This window comes from Procambarus clarkii, chromosome 22 (assembly GCF_040958095.1).
Source record: "Procambarus clarkii isolate CNS0578487 chromosome 22, FALCON_Pclarkii_2.0, whole genome shotgun sequence".
In the NCBI taxonomy this organism is placed as follows: Eukaryota; Metazoa; Arthropoda; class Malacostraca; order Decapoda; family Cambaridae; genus Procambarus; species Procambarus clarkii.
The window spans coordinates 22936924-22954269 of record NC_091171.1 but is presented as its reverse complement, the minus strand read 5'-3'; the positions used below and the strand labels follow the sequence as shown (position 1 = coordinate 22954269).

The window sequence follows — 17346 nt, the reverse complement described above, 5'->3', positions numbered from 1 at the left end:
GGTTCCATACGTGAGTCGGCCTAGGACTGAATGGTCGCTGATAGTGAGGTAATTGAGAAAGGCAGTTGGGGACAGAGAGCCTTGTATTATGGGTGCTAAATTCTGGTTGTCCACGAAGTTGGACCATGAGAGGAACACCGACTATAGTCTTATACATGACAGTAAGTCCACCAACAGGCGCTCTCTCGCTGTGTTCTATTCTGGTCCCTCAATTCTCACACACACACGTACACACACAATAGCCATCATGTGCGTAGTATTATCCATCCCCAGCCTGTGTGTGGTGGCAGATGTTAACTGTAGGAGTTGAAGACTATTAACTCATCTACCATTAAATGTAAGAATTAATGCCGAGACAATGGTTGAAGTCTTCAAGATGGACTTGACAGTTTCCTGCAGGAAGTGCCTGACCAACAAGGTTGTAATGGCATGTTGGTCTCGAGTAGTCACACATTTGAGATATGACCTAAGGTTGGTATGAGTGTAGAAAAAGAAACTGGAAACCGATCACAGGTAATACAAAGAGCCGTTTGATAGTCTGCTAACTGTAATAGTATTTAGCACTGTGGGGTGACAGGTCCATACAAGTCAGCACCACACACTGTGGGGTGACAGGGCCACACAAGTCAGCACCACACACTGTGGGGTGACAGGTCCATACAAGTCAGCACCACACACTGTGGGGTGACAGGGCCACACAAGTCAGCACCACACACTGTGGGGTGACAGGGCCACACAAGTCAGCACCACACACTGTGGGGTGACAGGGCCACACAAGTCAGCACCACACACTGTGGGGTGACAGGGCCACACAAGTCAGCACCACACACTGTGGGGTGACAGGGCCACACAAGTCAGCACCACACACTGTGGGGTGACAGGGCCACACAAGTCAGCACCACACACTGTGGGGTGACAGGGCCACACAAGTCAGCACCACACACTGTGGGGTGACAGGTCCACACAAGTCAGCACCACACACTGTGGGGTGACAGGTCCACACAAGTCAGCACCACACACTGTGGGGTTACAGGTCCACACAAGTCAGCACCACACACTGTGGGGTTACAGGTCCACACAAGTCAGCACCGGACACTGTGGGGTTACAGGTCCACACAAGTCAGCACCACACACTGTGGGGTTACAGGTCCACACAAGTCAGCACCGGACACTGTGGGGTTACAGGTCCACACAAGTCAGCACCACACACTGTGGGGTTACAGGTCCACACAAGTCAGCACCGGACACTGTGGGGTTACAGGTCCACACAAGTCAGCACCACACACTGTGGGGTGACAGGTGCACACAAGTCAGCACCACACACTGTGGGGTTACAGGTCCACACAAGTCAGCACCACACACTGTGGGGTGACAGGTTCACACAAGTCAGCACCACACACTGTGGGGTGACAGGTCCACACAAGTCAGCACCACACACTGTGGGGTGACAGGTCCACACAAGTCAGCACCACACACTGTGGGGTGACAGGTCCACACAAGTCAGCACCGGACACTGTGGGGTTACAGGTCCACACAAGTCAGCACCGGACACTGTGGGGTTACAGGTCCACACAAATCAGCACCGGACACTGTGGGGTTACAGGTCCACACAAGTCAGCACCACACACTGTGGGGTGACAGGTCCACACAAGTCAGCACCACACACTGTGGGGTGACAGGTCCACACAAGTCAGCACCACACGCTGTGGGGTTACAGGTCCACACAAGTCAGCACCACACACTGTGGGGTTACAGGGCCACACAAGTCAGCACCACACACTGTGGGGTTACAGGGCCACACAAGTCAGCACCACACACTGTGGGGTTACAGGGCCACACAAGTCAGCACCGGACACTGTGGGGTGACAGGTCCACACAAGTCAGCACCACACACTGTGGGGTGACAGGGCCACACAAGTCAGCACCACACACTGTGGGGTTACAGGGCCACACAAGTCAGCACCGGACACTGTGGGGTGACAGGTCCACACAAGTCAGCACCACACACTGTGGGGTGACAGGTCCACACAAGTCAGCACCACACACTGTGGGGTGACAGGTCCACACAAGTCAGCACCACACACTGTGGGGTAACAGGGCCACACAAGTCAGCACCGGACACTGTGGGGTAACTGGGCCACACAAGTCAGCACCGGACACTGTGGGGTAACAGGGCCACACAAGTCAGCACCACACACTGTGGGGTGACAGGTCCACACAAGTCAGCACCACACACTGTGGGGTGACAGGTCCACACAAGTCAGCACCGGACACTGTGGGGTTACAGGTCCACACAAGTCAGCACCACACACTGTGGGGTAACAGGTCCACACAAGTCAGCACCACACACTGTGGGGTGACAGGTCCACACAAGTCAGCACCACACACTGTGGGGTTACAGGTCCACACAAGTCAGCACCGGACACTGTGGGGTGACAGGTCCACACAAGTCAGCACCACACACTGTGGGGTGACAGGTCCACACAAGTCAGCACCACACACTGTGGGGTGACAGGTCCACACAAGTCAGCACCACACACTGTGGGGTTACAGGTCCACACAAGTCAGCACCGGACACTGTGGGGTTACAGGTCCACACAAGTCAGCACCGGACACTGTGGGTGACAGGTCCACACAAGTCAGCACCGGACACTGTGGGGTTACAGGTCCACACAAGTCAGCACCACACACTGTGGGGTAACAGGTCCACACAAGTCAGCACCACACACTGTGGGGTAACAGGGCCACACAAGTCAGCACCACACACTGTGGGGTTACAGGGCCACACAAGTCAGCACCACACACTGTGGGGTTACAGGGCCACACAAGTCAGCACCACACACTGTGGGGTGACAGGTCCACACAAGTCAGCACCACACACTGGGGTGACAGGTCCACACAAGTCAGCACCACACACTGTGGGGTAACAGGGCCACACAAGTCAGCACCGGACACTGTGGGGTAACAGGGCCACACAAGTCAGCACCGGACACTGTGGGGTAACAGGGCCACACAAGTCAGCACCACACACTGTGGGGTGACAGGTCCACACAAGTCAGCACCACACACTGTGGGGTGACAGGGCCACACAAGTCAGCACCACACACTGTGGGGTTACAGGTTCACACAAGTCAGCACCACACACTGTGGGGTGACAGGTTCACACAAGTCAGCACCACACACTGTGGGGTGACAGGTCCACACAAGTCAGCACCAGGCACTGTGGGGTGACAGGTCCACACAAGTCAGCACCACACACTGTGGGGTAACAGGTCCACACAAGTCAGCACCACACACTGTGGGGTGACAGGGCCACACAAGTCAGCACCGGACACTGTGGGGTGACAGGTCCACACAAGTCAGCACCACACACTGTGGGGTTACAGGTCCACACAAGTCAGCACCACACACTGTGGGGTGACAGGGCCACACAAGTCAGCACCACACACTGTGGGGTGACAGGGCCACACAAGTCAGCACCACACACTGTGGGGTTACAGGTCCACACAAGTCAGCACCACACACTGTGGGGTGACAGGGCCACACAAGTCAGCACCACACACTGTGGGGTTACAGGTCCACACAAGTCAGCACCACACACTGTGGGGTGACAGGGCGACACAAGTCAGCACCACACACTGTGGGGTTACAGGTCCACACAAGTCAGCACCACACACTGTGGGGTTACAGGTCCACACAAGTCAGCACCACACACTGTGGGGTGACAGGGCCACACAAGTCAGCACCACACACTGTGGGGTTACAGGTCCACACAAGTCAGCACCGGACACTGTGGGGTGACAGGTCCACACAAGTCAGCACCACACACTGTGGGGTTACAGGTCCACACAAGTCAGCACCACACACTGTGGGGTTACAGGTCCACACAAGTCAGCACCACACACTGTGGGGTGACAGGTCCACACAAGTCAGCACCACACACTGTGGGGTGACAGGGCCACACAAGTCAGCACCACACACTGTGGGGTGACAGGGCCACACAAGTCAGCACCACACACTGTGGGGTGACAGGGCCACACAAGTCAGCACCAGACACTGTGGGGTGACAGGGCCACACAAGTCAGCACCACACACTGTGGGGTTACAGGTCCACACAAGTCAGCACCACACACTGTGGGGTGACAGGGCCACACAAGTCAGCACCACACACTATGGGGTGACAGGGCCACACAAGTCAGCACCGGACACTGTGGGGTGACAGGTCCACACAAGTCAGCACCACACACTGTGGGGTGACAGGTCCACACAAGTCAGCACCACACACTGTGGGGTGACAGGTCCACACAAGTCAGCACCACACACTGTGGGGTAACAGGGCCACACAAGTCAGCACCGGACACTGTGGGGTAACTGGGCCACACAAGTCAGCACCGGACACTGTGGGGTAACAGGGCCACACAAGTCAGCACCACACACTGTGGGGTGACAGGTCCACACAAGTCAGCACCACACACTGTGGGGTGACAGGTCCACACAAGTCAGCACCGGACACTGTGGGGTTACAGGTCCACACAAGTCAGCACCACACACTGTGGGGTAACAGGTCCACACAAGTCAGCACCACACACTGTGGGGTGACAGGTCCACACAAGTCAGCACCACACACTGTGGGGTTACAGGTCCACACAAGTCAGCACCGGACACTGTGGGGTGACAGGTCCACACAAGTCAGCACCACACACTGTGGGGTGACAGGTCCACACAAGTCAGCACCACACACTGTGGGGTGACAGGTCCACACAAGTCAGCACCACACACTGTGGGGTTACAGGTCCACACAAGTCAGCACCGGACACTGTGGGGTTACAGGTCCACACAAGTCAGCACCGGACACTGTGGGTGACAGGTCCACACAAGTCAGCACCGGACACTGTGGGGTTACAGGTCCACACAAGTCAGCACCACACACTGTGGGGTAACAGGTCCACACAAGTCAGCACCACACACTGTGGGGTAACAGGGCCACACAAGTCAGCACCACACACTGTGGGGTTACAGGGCCACACAAGTCAGCACCACACACTGTGGGGTTACAGGGCCACACAAGTCAGCACCACACACTGTGGGGTGACAGGTCCACACAAGTCAGCACCACACACTGGGGTGACAGGTCCACACAAGTCAGCACCACACACTGTGGGGTAACAGGGCCACACAAGTCAGCACCGGACACTGTGGGGTAACAGGGCCACACAAGTCAGCACCGGACACTGTGGGGTAACAGGGCCACACAAGTCAGCACCACACACTGTGGGGTGACAGGTCCACACAAGTCAGCACCACACACTGTGGGGTGACAGGGCCACACAAGTCAGCACCACACACTGTGGGGTTACAGGTTCACACAAGTCAGCACCACACACTGTGGGGTGACAGGTTCACACAAGTCAGCACCACACACTGTGGGGTGACAGGTCCACACAAGTCAGCACCAGGCACTGTGGGGTGACAGGTCCACACAAGTCAGCACCACACACTGTGGGGTAACAGGTCCACACAAGTCAGCACCACACACTGTGGGGTGACAGGGCCACACAAGTCAGCACCGGACACTGTGGGGTGACAGGTCCACACAAGTCAGCACCACACACTGTGGGGTTACAGGTCCACACAAGTCAGCACCACACACTGTGGGGTGACAGGGCCACACAAGTCAGCACCACACACTGTGGGGTGACAGGGCCACACAAGTCAGCACCACACACTGTGGGGTTACAGGTCCACACAAGTCAGCACCGGACACTGTGGGGTGACAGGTCCACGCAAGTCAGCACCACACACTGTGGGGTTACAGGTCCACACAAGTCAGCACCACACACTGTGGGGTGACAGGGCCACACAAGTCAGCACCACACACTGTGGGGTTACAGGTCCACACAAGTCAGCACCACACACTGTGGGGTGACAGGGCGACACAAGTCAGCACCACACACTGTGGGGTTACAGGTCCACACAAGTCAGCACCACACACTGTGGGGTTACAGGTCCACACAAGTCAGCACCACACACTGTGGGGTGACAGGGCCACACAAGTCAGCACCACACACTGTGGGGTTACAGGTCCACACAAGTCAGCACCGGACACTGTGGGGTGACAGGTCCACACAAGTCAGCACCACACACTGTGGGGTTACAGGTCCACACAAGTCAGCACCACACACTGTGGGGTTACAGGTCCACACAAGTCAGCACCACACACTGTGGGGTGACAGGTCCACACAAGTCAGCACCACACACTGTGGGGTGACAGGGCCACACAAGTCAGCACCACACACTGTGGGGTGACAGGGCCACACAAGTCAGCACCACACACTGTGGGGTGACAGGGCCACACAAGTCAGCACCAGACACTGTGGGGTGACAGGGCCACACAAGTCAGCACCACACACTGTGGGGTTACAGGTCCACACAAGTCAGCACCACACACTGTGGGGTGACAGGGCCACACAAGTCAGCACCACACACTATGGGGTGACAGGGCCACACAAGTCAGCACCACACACTGTGGGGTGACAGGGCCACACAAGTCAGCACCAGGCACTGTGGGGTGACAGGGCCACACAAGTCAGCACCAGGCACTGTGGGGTGACAGGGCCACACAAGTCAGCACCGGACACACACATAGCACGGATAATGCTGCCATATAATAATGGAATATTTCCACATTACCAGCCAAAAGTACCCAACAGTAATTGTGTATCCACAGCACTATACTGTAGCAGTCACCCGGAGGGATGGAGGGGGTGGTAGGTGGGTTGGGGGGCTCACCAGCAGTGTGGGGGACCTGCAGAAGGGAGGTGGTTGGGTCGTTAAGATGGGTGGTGACAAGGCCAGCGTGACCGTAGCCTCGTCTCCCCGCGTGTGACCGTGTTTTGAGTGTAACGCCGATGACAGGTTTCGCTGCAAATGGGTGCTCTTGACACATATTTTGTTTAAATGTACAGTTGTAATTGTTTCAATTGTTGTGTTTTCTCTGTAATGAGCCTGGGGGGGGGGAGGGAAGGGAGCCTTCCTTGCTGGGATAGTGATGTGCACCTTGGTAGTACCACCACCATCTAATAAGGGAATATACAGAGTTTGGGACTATGGACAGGATAACTGAACTCCGGCTTAGTAATTATATATCATCCACACAAGCTGACCTGCAGGCCATTCTGGCGTGTTTGGAGGAAGTACGTCATGACGACAAAGATGTTTTTGTATTTGTCGATAGCCGAGGAGCACTGGAGTTCTTAAACAGTCGAAATCCAGTCTTTGTGTCCATAGTTGAGGATTGTAAGAGAAGGATAACTGAGATACAGCTGAAAGGTCACCATGTGAAATTCATGTGGATTCCATCTCATATAGGAATAGTGCTCAACGAGGTGGCGATTGACTTGGCCAAACGTGTCACATCAAAACCACAAGTTGACATTGAATGTGAATTCACAATGAGACAAATAAGCAAAATCAGAAATATTCAGGCACAGGCTGAAGTGGCGAGGAGAGGTATAATGTATGATGGAAGTCAAACCATGCAACACTACATGTGTGTGAGTCAAAACACCCATTTCACTTATGGTAAAAGGAGAAATGCTTGGAGTGACTGTGTACATGCGGCTCAGGCTTGGGTACAAATATTACTGGGAATATGGGATAGGTGTTCATGATAATGACACGAAGTGTAAACTATGTGGTATGTTAAGGTCTCACACCCTTGCCCATTATGTTCTTGATTGTCCGTTGATTAATGTATATAGAAACACTGAGATTAGGACTGTTCCTGAACAAATAGCCTGGATGTGTCACAACGGAAAGGTTGATGATATTCTGTAGAGATATAAGAATTTTGCACCGACTGTAAAGTTTTGTTAAATTATCTGCATGTCTCTTGCAAATTGTCTATACAGTATACCTAAGTCATAAAAGTATTTGTGTGTACGTCTGATACCATACTACTTGTGTTAAGGAGGAATTGTATATGTTTATCTCTCAGAATGTTCGGCAATATGTTTATTGTTTGTGATGTGTGTATATATGTATGAACACGTTGTATTGATTGGGGTGTGAATAGCTTGAGCTACCTCATCCCTTTGTGTGTATTTTACCTCAATAAACGTATTTCAATTTCAACCACCATCTAGCACCTTTGTGTTGTTTTGAGCCAGAGAGCGCTCGCCCCTACAACACACGCGCGCTTGTATGTTACAACATACTTGGTACCCATACACCCCCTTATGTGCAAACACTCGCCTAGCTGTCCTGAATAGTTGTAGATTGGTGTGTTTGGCAACAGTTTGGTTCAGTAATGTTTACATATAAATCCTCTTAAAGGTAGTTGACCAGACCACACACTTGAAGGTGAAGGGACGACGACGTTTCGGTCCGTCCTGGACCATTCTCAAATCGATTCTCTATCGACTTGAGAATGGTCCAGGACGGACCGAAACGTCGTCGACCTTTCACCTTCTAGTGTGTGGTCTGGTCAACTTACTTTAGCCACGTTATTGTGACTCATCGCCTGCTCTTAAAGGTAGCCTGTCTCAACCGCTTCATTCTAATGTCCATGTGGTTCGTTCTGCCACTTGGATTCCTCCCGTGTCTATTCGCCGTGTCCCTCTTATGCCAAATAGGCTGTCGTTGTGTAAGCTTAGTAATTTCGATGTCGTAATTATGTCTCCACTATTCTCTCTGCCCGTGTGACTGCGCCCTCTTCTCCACAACTGTCTCTGTTGACCTAACTAATTAGCTAGAGCCGTGCTTGTCGCCTCTAATACCTGATCCCATCACTCGATCCTTTATACCCCCCTACCAGGAGGTCATCGACCAGGAGGCCTGGTCGACGACCGGGCCGCGGGGACGCTAATCCCCGGAAGCACCTCAAGGTAAGGTAAAGGTACCCCTCATTTCAATGTTAGCACTCTTCAGAAGGTCTGTCGGTACTAAACGATGAACCCCTCCCCCCTCATCTTTTATTTAACATAGCTAAAAATGGTTGTACTGTACTGCACTACAGTACATCTGTATTAATGCAGGTACTGTAGACTCAACGAGTGGCTTGTGATAGTAAAGCCTTCATCTGACAGTTTGGTTAGTTACACAGGGTGGTGAGGTGAGTATAGCCTGCACTATGGCTGCCGTTGGGGGAATTATGAGGATACGTTGAACACGGAAGTGGATAAAGTCTTCAAGAACACGGGAGGGGGATAGTCTTTGTACAGCTCCAGGTACCTCATGCTGTCTGGTTTGATGGGTCTTATGACTTAGATGTTCAGAAATGTAGCGAGGAAGATCATGACTGGGTTCCAATTCAAAGTTTCTCTCTTTCCTCTCTCTCTCTCCCCCCTCTCCTCTCTTTTTCCTCTCTTTCCTCTCTTTCTAGTCTTCTCGGAAAAAATCTCTATTTGGCTTAGGTAAATTCCAAATAAAAAAGGTATACTTAGGTAAATGTATATATATACATATAAATGTATGTATATAGGTAAATGTATTATGATAGGATTACAATGTACCATGTTGCTAAACTATCATTTCCCCTCTGTTACTGCATCATTACAAAATAAAGCCTATTTGCTTGTTTAAATAACTGAGGAAACTATTGTCCTGCCTTCAGAATGAGCGAGAGGGGGAGTGGAGAGGGGTGAGAAGGGCGCGAGGTCCACATCAGCACCACAACGCTTCTGGCCCCACGCTATGGTCATGGACGCCAAGACCCATAATTCGAACCCTCCTCCAGGTGAGTTACTGTGGCTACAGCCGCTACTGTAGTTAGCCTGTAGAGGGGAATGGGGGACACACACACACACACACACACACACACACACACACACACACACACACTCACTCACTCACTCACTCACTCACTCACTCACTCACTCACTCACTCTCTCACACTCACTCTCTCTCTCTCACACTCACTCTCTCTCTCTCACACTCACTCTCTCTCTCTCACACTCACTCTCTCTCTCTCACACTCACTCTCTCTCTCTCTCACACTCACTCTCTCTCTCACACTCACTCTCTCTCTCACACTCACTCTCTCTCTCTCTCACACTCACTCTCTCTCTCTCTCACACTCACTCTCTCTCTCTCTCACACTCTCTCTCTCTCTCACACTCACTCTCTCTCTCTCTCACACTCACTCTCTCTCTCACACTCACTCTCTCTCTCTCTCACACTCACTCTCTCTCTCTCTCACACTCACTCTCTCTCTCTCTCACACTCACTCTCTCTCTCTCTCACACTCACTCTCTCTCTCTCTCACACTCACTCTCTCTCTCTCTCACACTCACTCTCTCTCTCTCTCACACTCACTCTCTCTCTCTCTCTCTCACACTCACTCTCTCTCTCTCTCTCACACTCACTCTCTCTCTCTCTCACACTCACTCTCTCTCTCTCTCACACTCACTCTCTCTCTCTCACACTCACTCTCTCTCTCTCACACTCACTCTCTCTCTCTCACACTCACTCTCTCTCTCTCACACACACTCTCTCTCTCACACTCACACTCTCTCTCTCTCACACTCACACTCTCTCTCTCACACTCTCTCTCTCTCTCTCTCTCTCTCTCTCTCTCTCTCTCTCTCTCTCTCTCTCTCTCTCTCTCTCACTCTCTCTCACACTCACTCTCTCTCACACTCACTCACTCACTCACTCACTCACTCTCCCTCTCTCACACACTCTCTCTCACACTCACTCACTCACTCACTCACTCACTCTCCCTCTCTCACACTCTCTCTCTCACACTCTCTCTCTCACACTCTCTCACACTCTCTCTCTCACACTCTCTCTCTCACACTCTCTCTCTCACACTCTCTCTCTCACACTCTCTCTCTCACTCTCTCTCTCTCTCTCTCTCTCTCTCTCTCTCTCTCTCTCTCTCTCTCTCTCTCTCTCTCTCTCTCACACTCACCTTTCTTTTACGTTCTTTTCCTAACCGAGCCTGGTCCCATAGGATTGGCGCTAAAGTTCCTAATGATTCTGCAAGCTAAGAGCTGTTGTCTTACATCAGTTCATATAAAGCCTTTCCCAAGAAACATTTATCTTGTGAACTTTTTATTTGTTTCTATTAAGAATAAACATTATTTAATTCTAATCATACAATATTGGATTATAATATTACTGGATGAAGTCTGAGCCACCTGTGTACTAGATCCTTCAAGTGGTCAGTTGATTTGATTTTCCCCGTGTAAGTGTTGAACAAACATGTTCAAAATGGCTGTCAGCTTTGGAGGGATGATCCTGAGAATGGCAACCCTTCATAAAGTTAATGGCCGAGAGCTTTAGTTCACTGGAGGTGAGTTTTCTAGCTTATTCACATAAAGTTTTGCAACCCCTGCTGTCGAGGTGGGAAATGTATCTTAGGGAATCTTATGGAAATGTATCTTATGTATCTAATATCTACCTGATCAACCGGGCTGTGACTCATACGTCAGGCTGCGAGCAGCCGGGTCCAATAGCCTGGTTGATCAGTCCAGCAACTAGGAGGCCTGGTCGACGACCGGGCCGCGGGGACGCTGAGCCCCGGAAGCACCTCAAGGTAACCTCAAGGTAGGGTTGCAAGCTTCTTGGCTGCCTCGTTACGTTTAGCACCTTACTCATGATTGTTGATAAGTTAAAACTTCATTCTCAAACTGTCTACTTCATTTCTGAAAACTAGGTTGTCACACATTTGTATATGTGTCCCGGTTACAGTGTCATGGTGTCACCCTCTCATGACCCCCCTCATGGTCGTCAGCCTCTTCGCGCAAATGTAGATCACGTTTGATAGTCGGTCCCTTCCATCCTCAGTAATTCTTGCTGGTGCCAGATGCTCCGTTCAGGAGTACATTCCCTCTCTTTCCCTCTGTAATAAGTGCTAGATATTTGGGCATGGTCCCATAAAATGCACAAGTGAGGTGTGTCTGACCCTTGTGTGGAGACTCGGGTCATTCTAAGACAGTGCTCTTCTTCCCAAGCTCACTGCATCAATTGCGGTGATGCCCACCTTGCCTTCTCTTGTACATGTGTGCACTACAAATTTGAGGAAGCCATCCTCAATTTGAAACATCGCGAGCATTTATCTTTTCCAAAGGCGAGACGCCGGATTCGCCGTCTTCCTTCTTTCTCTGGCATGTCTTTTGCTCGTGTGTTGCATTCCACTTCTTACTCTCAACCACTTTCTCAGTCCCGGAACTGTTTCCAGGCTTTAGACCCTGACACCTCCACCACCTCCCCATCTGCTCCTTTGCATTCTGGGCCTGAGGAGCCTTCCTCTTGGTGTTTCCTGCCTTCCTTCCCAGTCTCGTATTCCCTCTTTCCCTTCTCACCCCAATCCTTCTTCTCAGTCCTTCCCTCTGTCTTTTGGCTCTCCACAACACCTGTCTGTTTAGGCCGTTGGCCATCCTCTTCCCGGCAATCTTCGTGTTGATCACTTCCCTTCTCCCTCTCTTGCTGAGACTGTGGAGGCTGTCGCCCAGGACATTGCTGCTGGTACGCCAGTCTACGTATGAAATGCAAACTTGGTTCCTTTCCTTCTTCCTCCCCCGCGGGTAAGAAGGCATCACTCTTCGTCACCTTTCGACTCTGTTATGGAGCCCCATATAATATTATGATTGAGTGAACCTACAGCATCGCTGGAAAACGTAGCCTGGCCAAATATCAATAGGGATTCAAAGGCTAGCAAAAAATATTCCAGTTTACTGGGGCATATAACAGAAGTCACCATAACATCATAAGAAAACTACAATTTCAATAACTCACATTCTATTACTTTATCCAGCTTCTTATAGCTTTGCATGATCGTCAACAGATCTCAAAACTGCATACACTCAGCACTAGCTGATAATACTAATACAGGATGGTGGTGTCACAATCATTAACAAATGAGGTTGAGGAATCAATATACATAGCACAATGGCATCAATTAAGATCCTCAGATACCCACCTCAATAATACATATAAAAGCACCTACCACCTGGTATAAATGTACAACGGTAGAAATGATCCATGGAAAACACTACTGTATAATATTAAATATCCTAACAGTCAATTAACACAAATAAGGCCACTAAAACCCGGACCAGGGTGACACACATGCACCCGACTAGGAAGATCAAAAGAGTCGACTAGGAAGATCAAAAGAGTAGTGGCCGCTCAGGAGCCAAGCAGGCCGGGAGTGACACAGTTTCCAAATCCACAATTAAGCTGACTCTCCTCTTTCGAATATCGCAAACTCACATACAGATATTTCTCAGTAAATAACTCCTAATTTATACAATAACTAAACCAAGGTTATAATACACAACCTTACATAAGAATACATATCAATAGTTAATACATAATAGGTTATATCATGATGTACAAATAAATCAACAGGGAATTCATATTAGCAAGGCATGGTAACACTGGCTGGGGACGGTACGCAGGGAGGGGGGGGGGGGAGGGGAGTTAAGGGAGGATTTCAAGACGTTACCGGTCAGCCATTATACATAAGTATACATGAAATACAAGTATCATATACAACATGAGTATCAAAACCTTGCCTCTGTGGTATACATCACAGTATAATTTACTGACATGACAAGAGGACAATGCCATGAACAATAATGAAATGGGTATTTCACAGTATAAATGCTAATAATACATCAGACAGCTAAATGTATACATTCTACGTCATAATACCCATATCATGTCCTATCAGCAACACGTAGCATTCTATACTATAAGCACATAATGGTGTTTTCCAAGCTACAGGACATTAGGCTTCTCCTATTTATTACACTTCCAATATAGCCACAAATACATGGCATATAACTTTGGTATTGAAATATAATATGCATAGGTATATTATACAGACATTGGCAATACACAATTTATACTAGTATATTGTCGAAAGATGATTAGATAAATATAATAATATTTGTGATACTAGGCTAATCAGCCAAGATATCAATATACAGTTTGAACACATCATACACCAGCCACAGTATGATCATACTAGTGTATATGGGGTCATGACATCCTCCATCCCTACAGCCCCTCCCATTTCAGTGCAGAGTCACCTGTCCCAGCTATGGAGGCTTCCTTGGTCCTTAATTCTCTATCGGATGCTGCCCTTGATCAGATGCACTCCCCGGTTTCTGTCCGTCTCCCCGATTTCCTTGACCGCCCCTCTTTGATGCCTCCTCTCACTCCAGACTCTGTCAGTCCGCCTCCGGCCCATCATATCACTCCCTTGACCCCATCATCTCTGCTAGATTTACCAATGCCCCATAACCCCAATTTCAATGACCCTAATCCTATTTATTATCCTGTGACTGTTTTTTTCCTCTTTGCCTTTGTTTTTCCCTTATCTCAGTTTCTGTTATCTGTATTTTTGACATTGTCAATTCTTCAATGGAATACTGGTCGTTTTTACGCCAACTTCCATGAACTCCACAGGAACTCTGATCACGCAGTTTTCACAGCTTTATGTATGTCTCCAGGAGCCGATGCTTGGCGCTCGTCCTGGTCACTTCTGTGATTATTCCTTTATCTTTCCCCGTCCGACTTTTGCTGGGGCCTGTAACTCTACTGCTTTCTTGGTCCGCAATGATTTTCCATTTTTCCCCATACCTTTTCAGTCGCACATTCAGTGCTCTGCGGCCTGTATCTTTGTGAGTAAATGGTATACAGTCTGTTCTGTTTATCTCCCAAATGTCCCACTTTCTCTTCCTAATCTTAAACACCTGTTGGGCTCCTTACCGAAGCCTGTGCTCCTTTCGGGTGATTGTCGGCATACTTGTCGGCATACAAGTTCTGGGAAGATCTTTCTCTCTGCTCCTCTCCTCTTCTCTTTATTTAGATTTCACATGGCAGTTTCTTGATGACTTCCATAACAGTGACCATTTCCCCATCTTTGTCACCTCTTTTTTACCATCCCCGTCTCCTTCCCTCGGTGGCAGTTTGCCAAGGCTCACTGGAATCTATTCACCCTACATGCTACTCTTTCTGACCTCTCTGATCTGCCTCCCATAAGCCCTCCTCCTTTTTCATGACACGATATTGGACGCTGCCCTTCGCTCTGTTCCTCGCTCTTCCTTCTAGAGCACACGGAAGTGTGTTCCCTGGTGGAATTCAGACTGTCCTCCGGCTGTCCGCTGTAAGCGTGCAGCCTGCAAGAAACACTGTCGCCAACAGGTGTTGATTCTTTTCTTTTGTTTCGGAAGGCTAGTGTGGTGGCCATCCATATGGCTAAGCATGAGCTGGAACTCTTATGTCTCCACCATTATGGTTGACACTCTTCTCCCTCAGATCTGGAAGAAAATCTGTAAGATAGCGGGTATTGTTCCAGATGTCTCGCCAGCCCTTTACCTCTGTGGTTCTGTTGTGGAAGATTCGTTGTCAGTTGTTGACTCTTACCTTTCACAGTACATACTCAAACGTTCTAAACTTTCTAACAAACGTGACCTAACATAAGCCTACCCAAGCTTTTTTTCTTTTTCATTCCCATTTACTCCTTTTATTATCCATTTCATACCCATTACCCCTTATCTTTTGCCATGCTTTTTCCTTCCTCCAAGATTTCCTCCTCCTCACCTCTTTCTTGCCTTACTTATGTCCATGCCTTTCTTGTTTCTTCACAATCGACTTAATAATGGTCCAGGATGGACCGAAACCTCGTTGTCTCTTCAATTTCTAATGTGCGATTTGGTCAACATTCTTCAGCTACGTTATTGTGATTCATCATCTGCAATCTTCCTATTTTCCTGCAAAACTTCCTCTCTAGTCTTTCCTTCAGAGTGAGGCTTGGTAACACGCTTTCTGCCTCGTTTTGGTAATATGAAGGTGTATCCCAAGGTAATGTTCCGAGCCCCTATTATTTTCCTGGTTTTCCCTCAATGGTCTTCTCTCCTCTGGGATTTTCTCAGCTCTCTATGTTGACACTCTTACCCTCTGCTGTCGAGGTGATGACTCGCCTTTCCTCCAGTGGCAGCTTCAACTTGCAATTTATGCCGTGTTGTGTTACCCACCGATCATGGCTTCAGGTTATCTCCAACTAAGACTTGTGCTATGACTATTACTCGGAATCGGAAGCAGGTCGTTCTTCGTGCACCCCTTTGTCACTCTATGGTAATCCTCTTTTGTATAAAGATTCAGCTAAACTTTTGGGGTTAATATTTGACATTCATATGTCTTGGTCCTCGCATATCTCTCACCTCTAAGACCCTTAACTTAAGGTGTTGTCAAATACTTCCTGGGGAGCTAATAGATGTGCGCTTCTCTCTCTAGCTGTCTAAACTCGATTATGGCTATCCCACTTACTCTTCTGTGTCTCCTTCCACTCTTCATCGTCTTGATGCTCTGCACCATACAGGGTTATGCTTCGGCTCTGGTTCCTTTAGTTTGTCCCTCTACCCCGAGTCATGTTGAAACTGGCATCCTGTCTCTACAGGATCGTCGTGATCTTTACTCTTTTTGCTACCTTGTGCGGTCCCTACAACATCCTCACTCTCACTTATGTCGTGCTTTGACCATTTCCCCTCCTGTGGGCCTTGTTTCCTTTCACCACCTTCCTTTTTCAATGCAGTTGTCTCGCTTGCAAGATTCTCGGTTCAAATTACCAAAGTTTCTCCTCGTCGTCCCATCCTTGCCCCCCCCCCTCCCCCAGGAAAGTCCCACTTCCAAAGTTTCAAAATCTTGACACACACATAACAAAGGCTTCTACCACTCATAGTAGAAAGTTCTGAAAGACTTTTTCCTTGCACACTTTTCTTCCCACTCCCACTCCCATTGCCATCTTCACAGACAGGTCTAAGTCTGCCAACGGTGTAGGCAGTATTTTTCGTATTTCCTGACCGTGTGTGTGTCGCCTGCACCCTGGAGACCAGCATCTTCATTTCAAAACTTTATGCAATTTTGAATGTTCCTTATCAACTGCATTTTCACTTTCACATTCCTTTGTCTTAATTAACTCTTGCAGTGCCTTCATGACTCTGTCGTCATTTAATCCAGTCCATTTTGTGGTAATTGAAATTCAGCATTGGCCGTTTCCTATCTCCAGCAGATTTAAGACAGTTAAGTTTTGCTGGTTTCCCAGCCATATTGGTGTCAACTCAAATGATCATGTGGACGCTGTCGTTATGGAAGCTATCCGCACTTATTTCCCGCAAAGGCGTTCCCTATTTCATCATCTATCCAGTCGTTCATACGTCAAGCCTTGCCCATTGGCAGGTTACTGGTAACAAACTGCGGGTCTTAAGGGTAGTGTGTCCCTTTGGCCTGTCTCCTCCTACTGTAACCGGCGATGGGAAACTGCTCTGACGAGATTATGTATTGGACATACACATTTAACTCGAAGGCACTTATTGGAGTGCCGCCCTGCTG

The 17346-nt window shown here is 49.4% G+C and overlaps 2 protein-coding genes across 10 annotated transcripts in view; one reads left to right on the top strand and one right to left on the bottom strand.

Moving 5' to 3' along the window:
- Window positions 1–8518, bottom strand: part of LOC123760669 (cell surface glycoprotein 1-like) — a 30057-nt gene extending 21539 nt beyond the window's left edge. The window contains exon 1 of the mRNA XM_069329104.1: window positions 8495–8518. Coding sequence (XP_069185205.1) covers window positions 8495–8518 — 24 coding nt within the window. The remainder of the gene's footprint in view (window positions 1–8494) is intronic.
- Window positions 1–17346, top strand: part of LOC123757937 (monocarboxylate transporter 9) — a 589339-nt gene that overhangs the window by 450976 nt on the left and 121017 nt on the right. For all 9 annotated transcript variants that reach the window (XM_045741953.2, XM_045741907.2, XM_045741970.2 and 6 more), the window contains one exon: window positions 9614–9736. In XM_045741953.2, the coding sequence (XP_045597909.2) occupies window positions 9694–9736 (43 nt within the window). In that variant the 5' untranslated portion in view covers window positions 9614–9693. The remainder of the gene's footprint in view (window positions 1–9613; window positions 9737–17346) is intronic.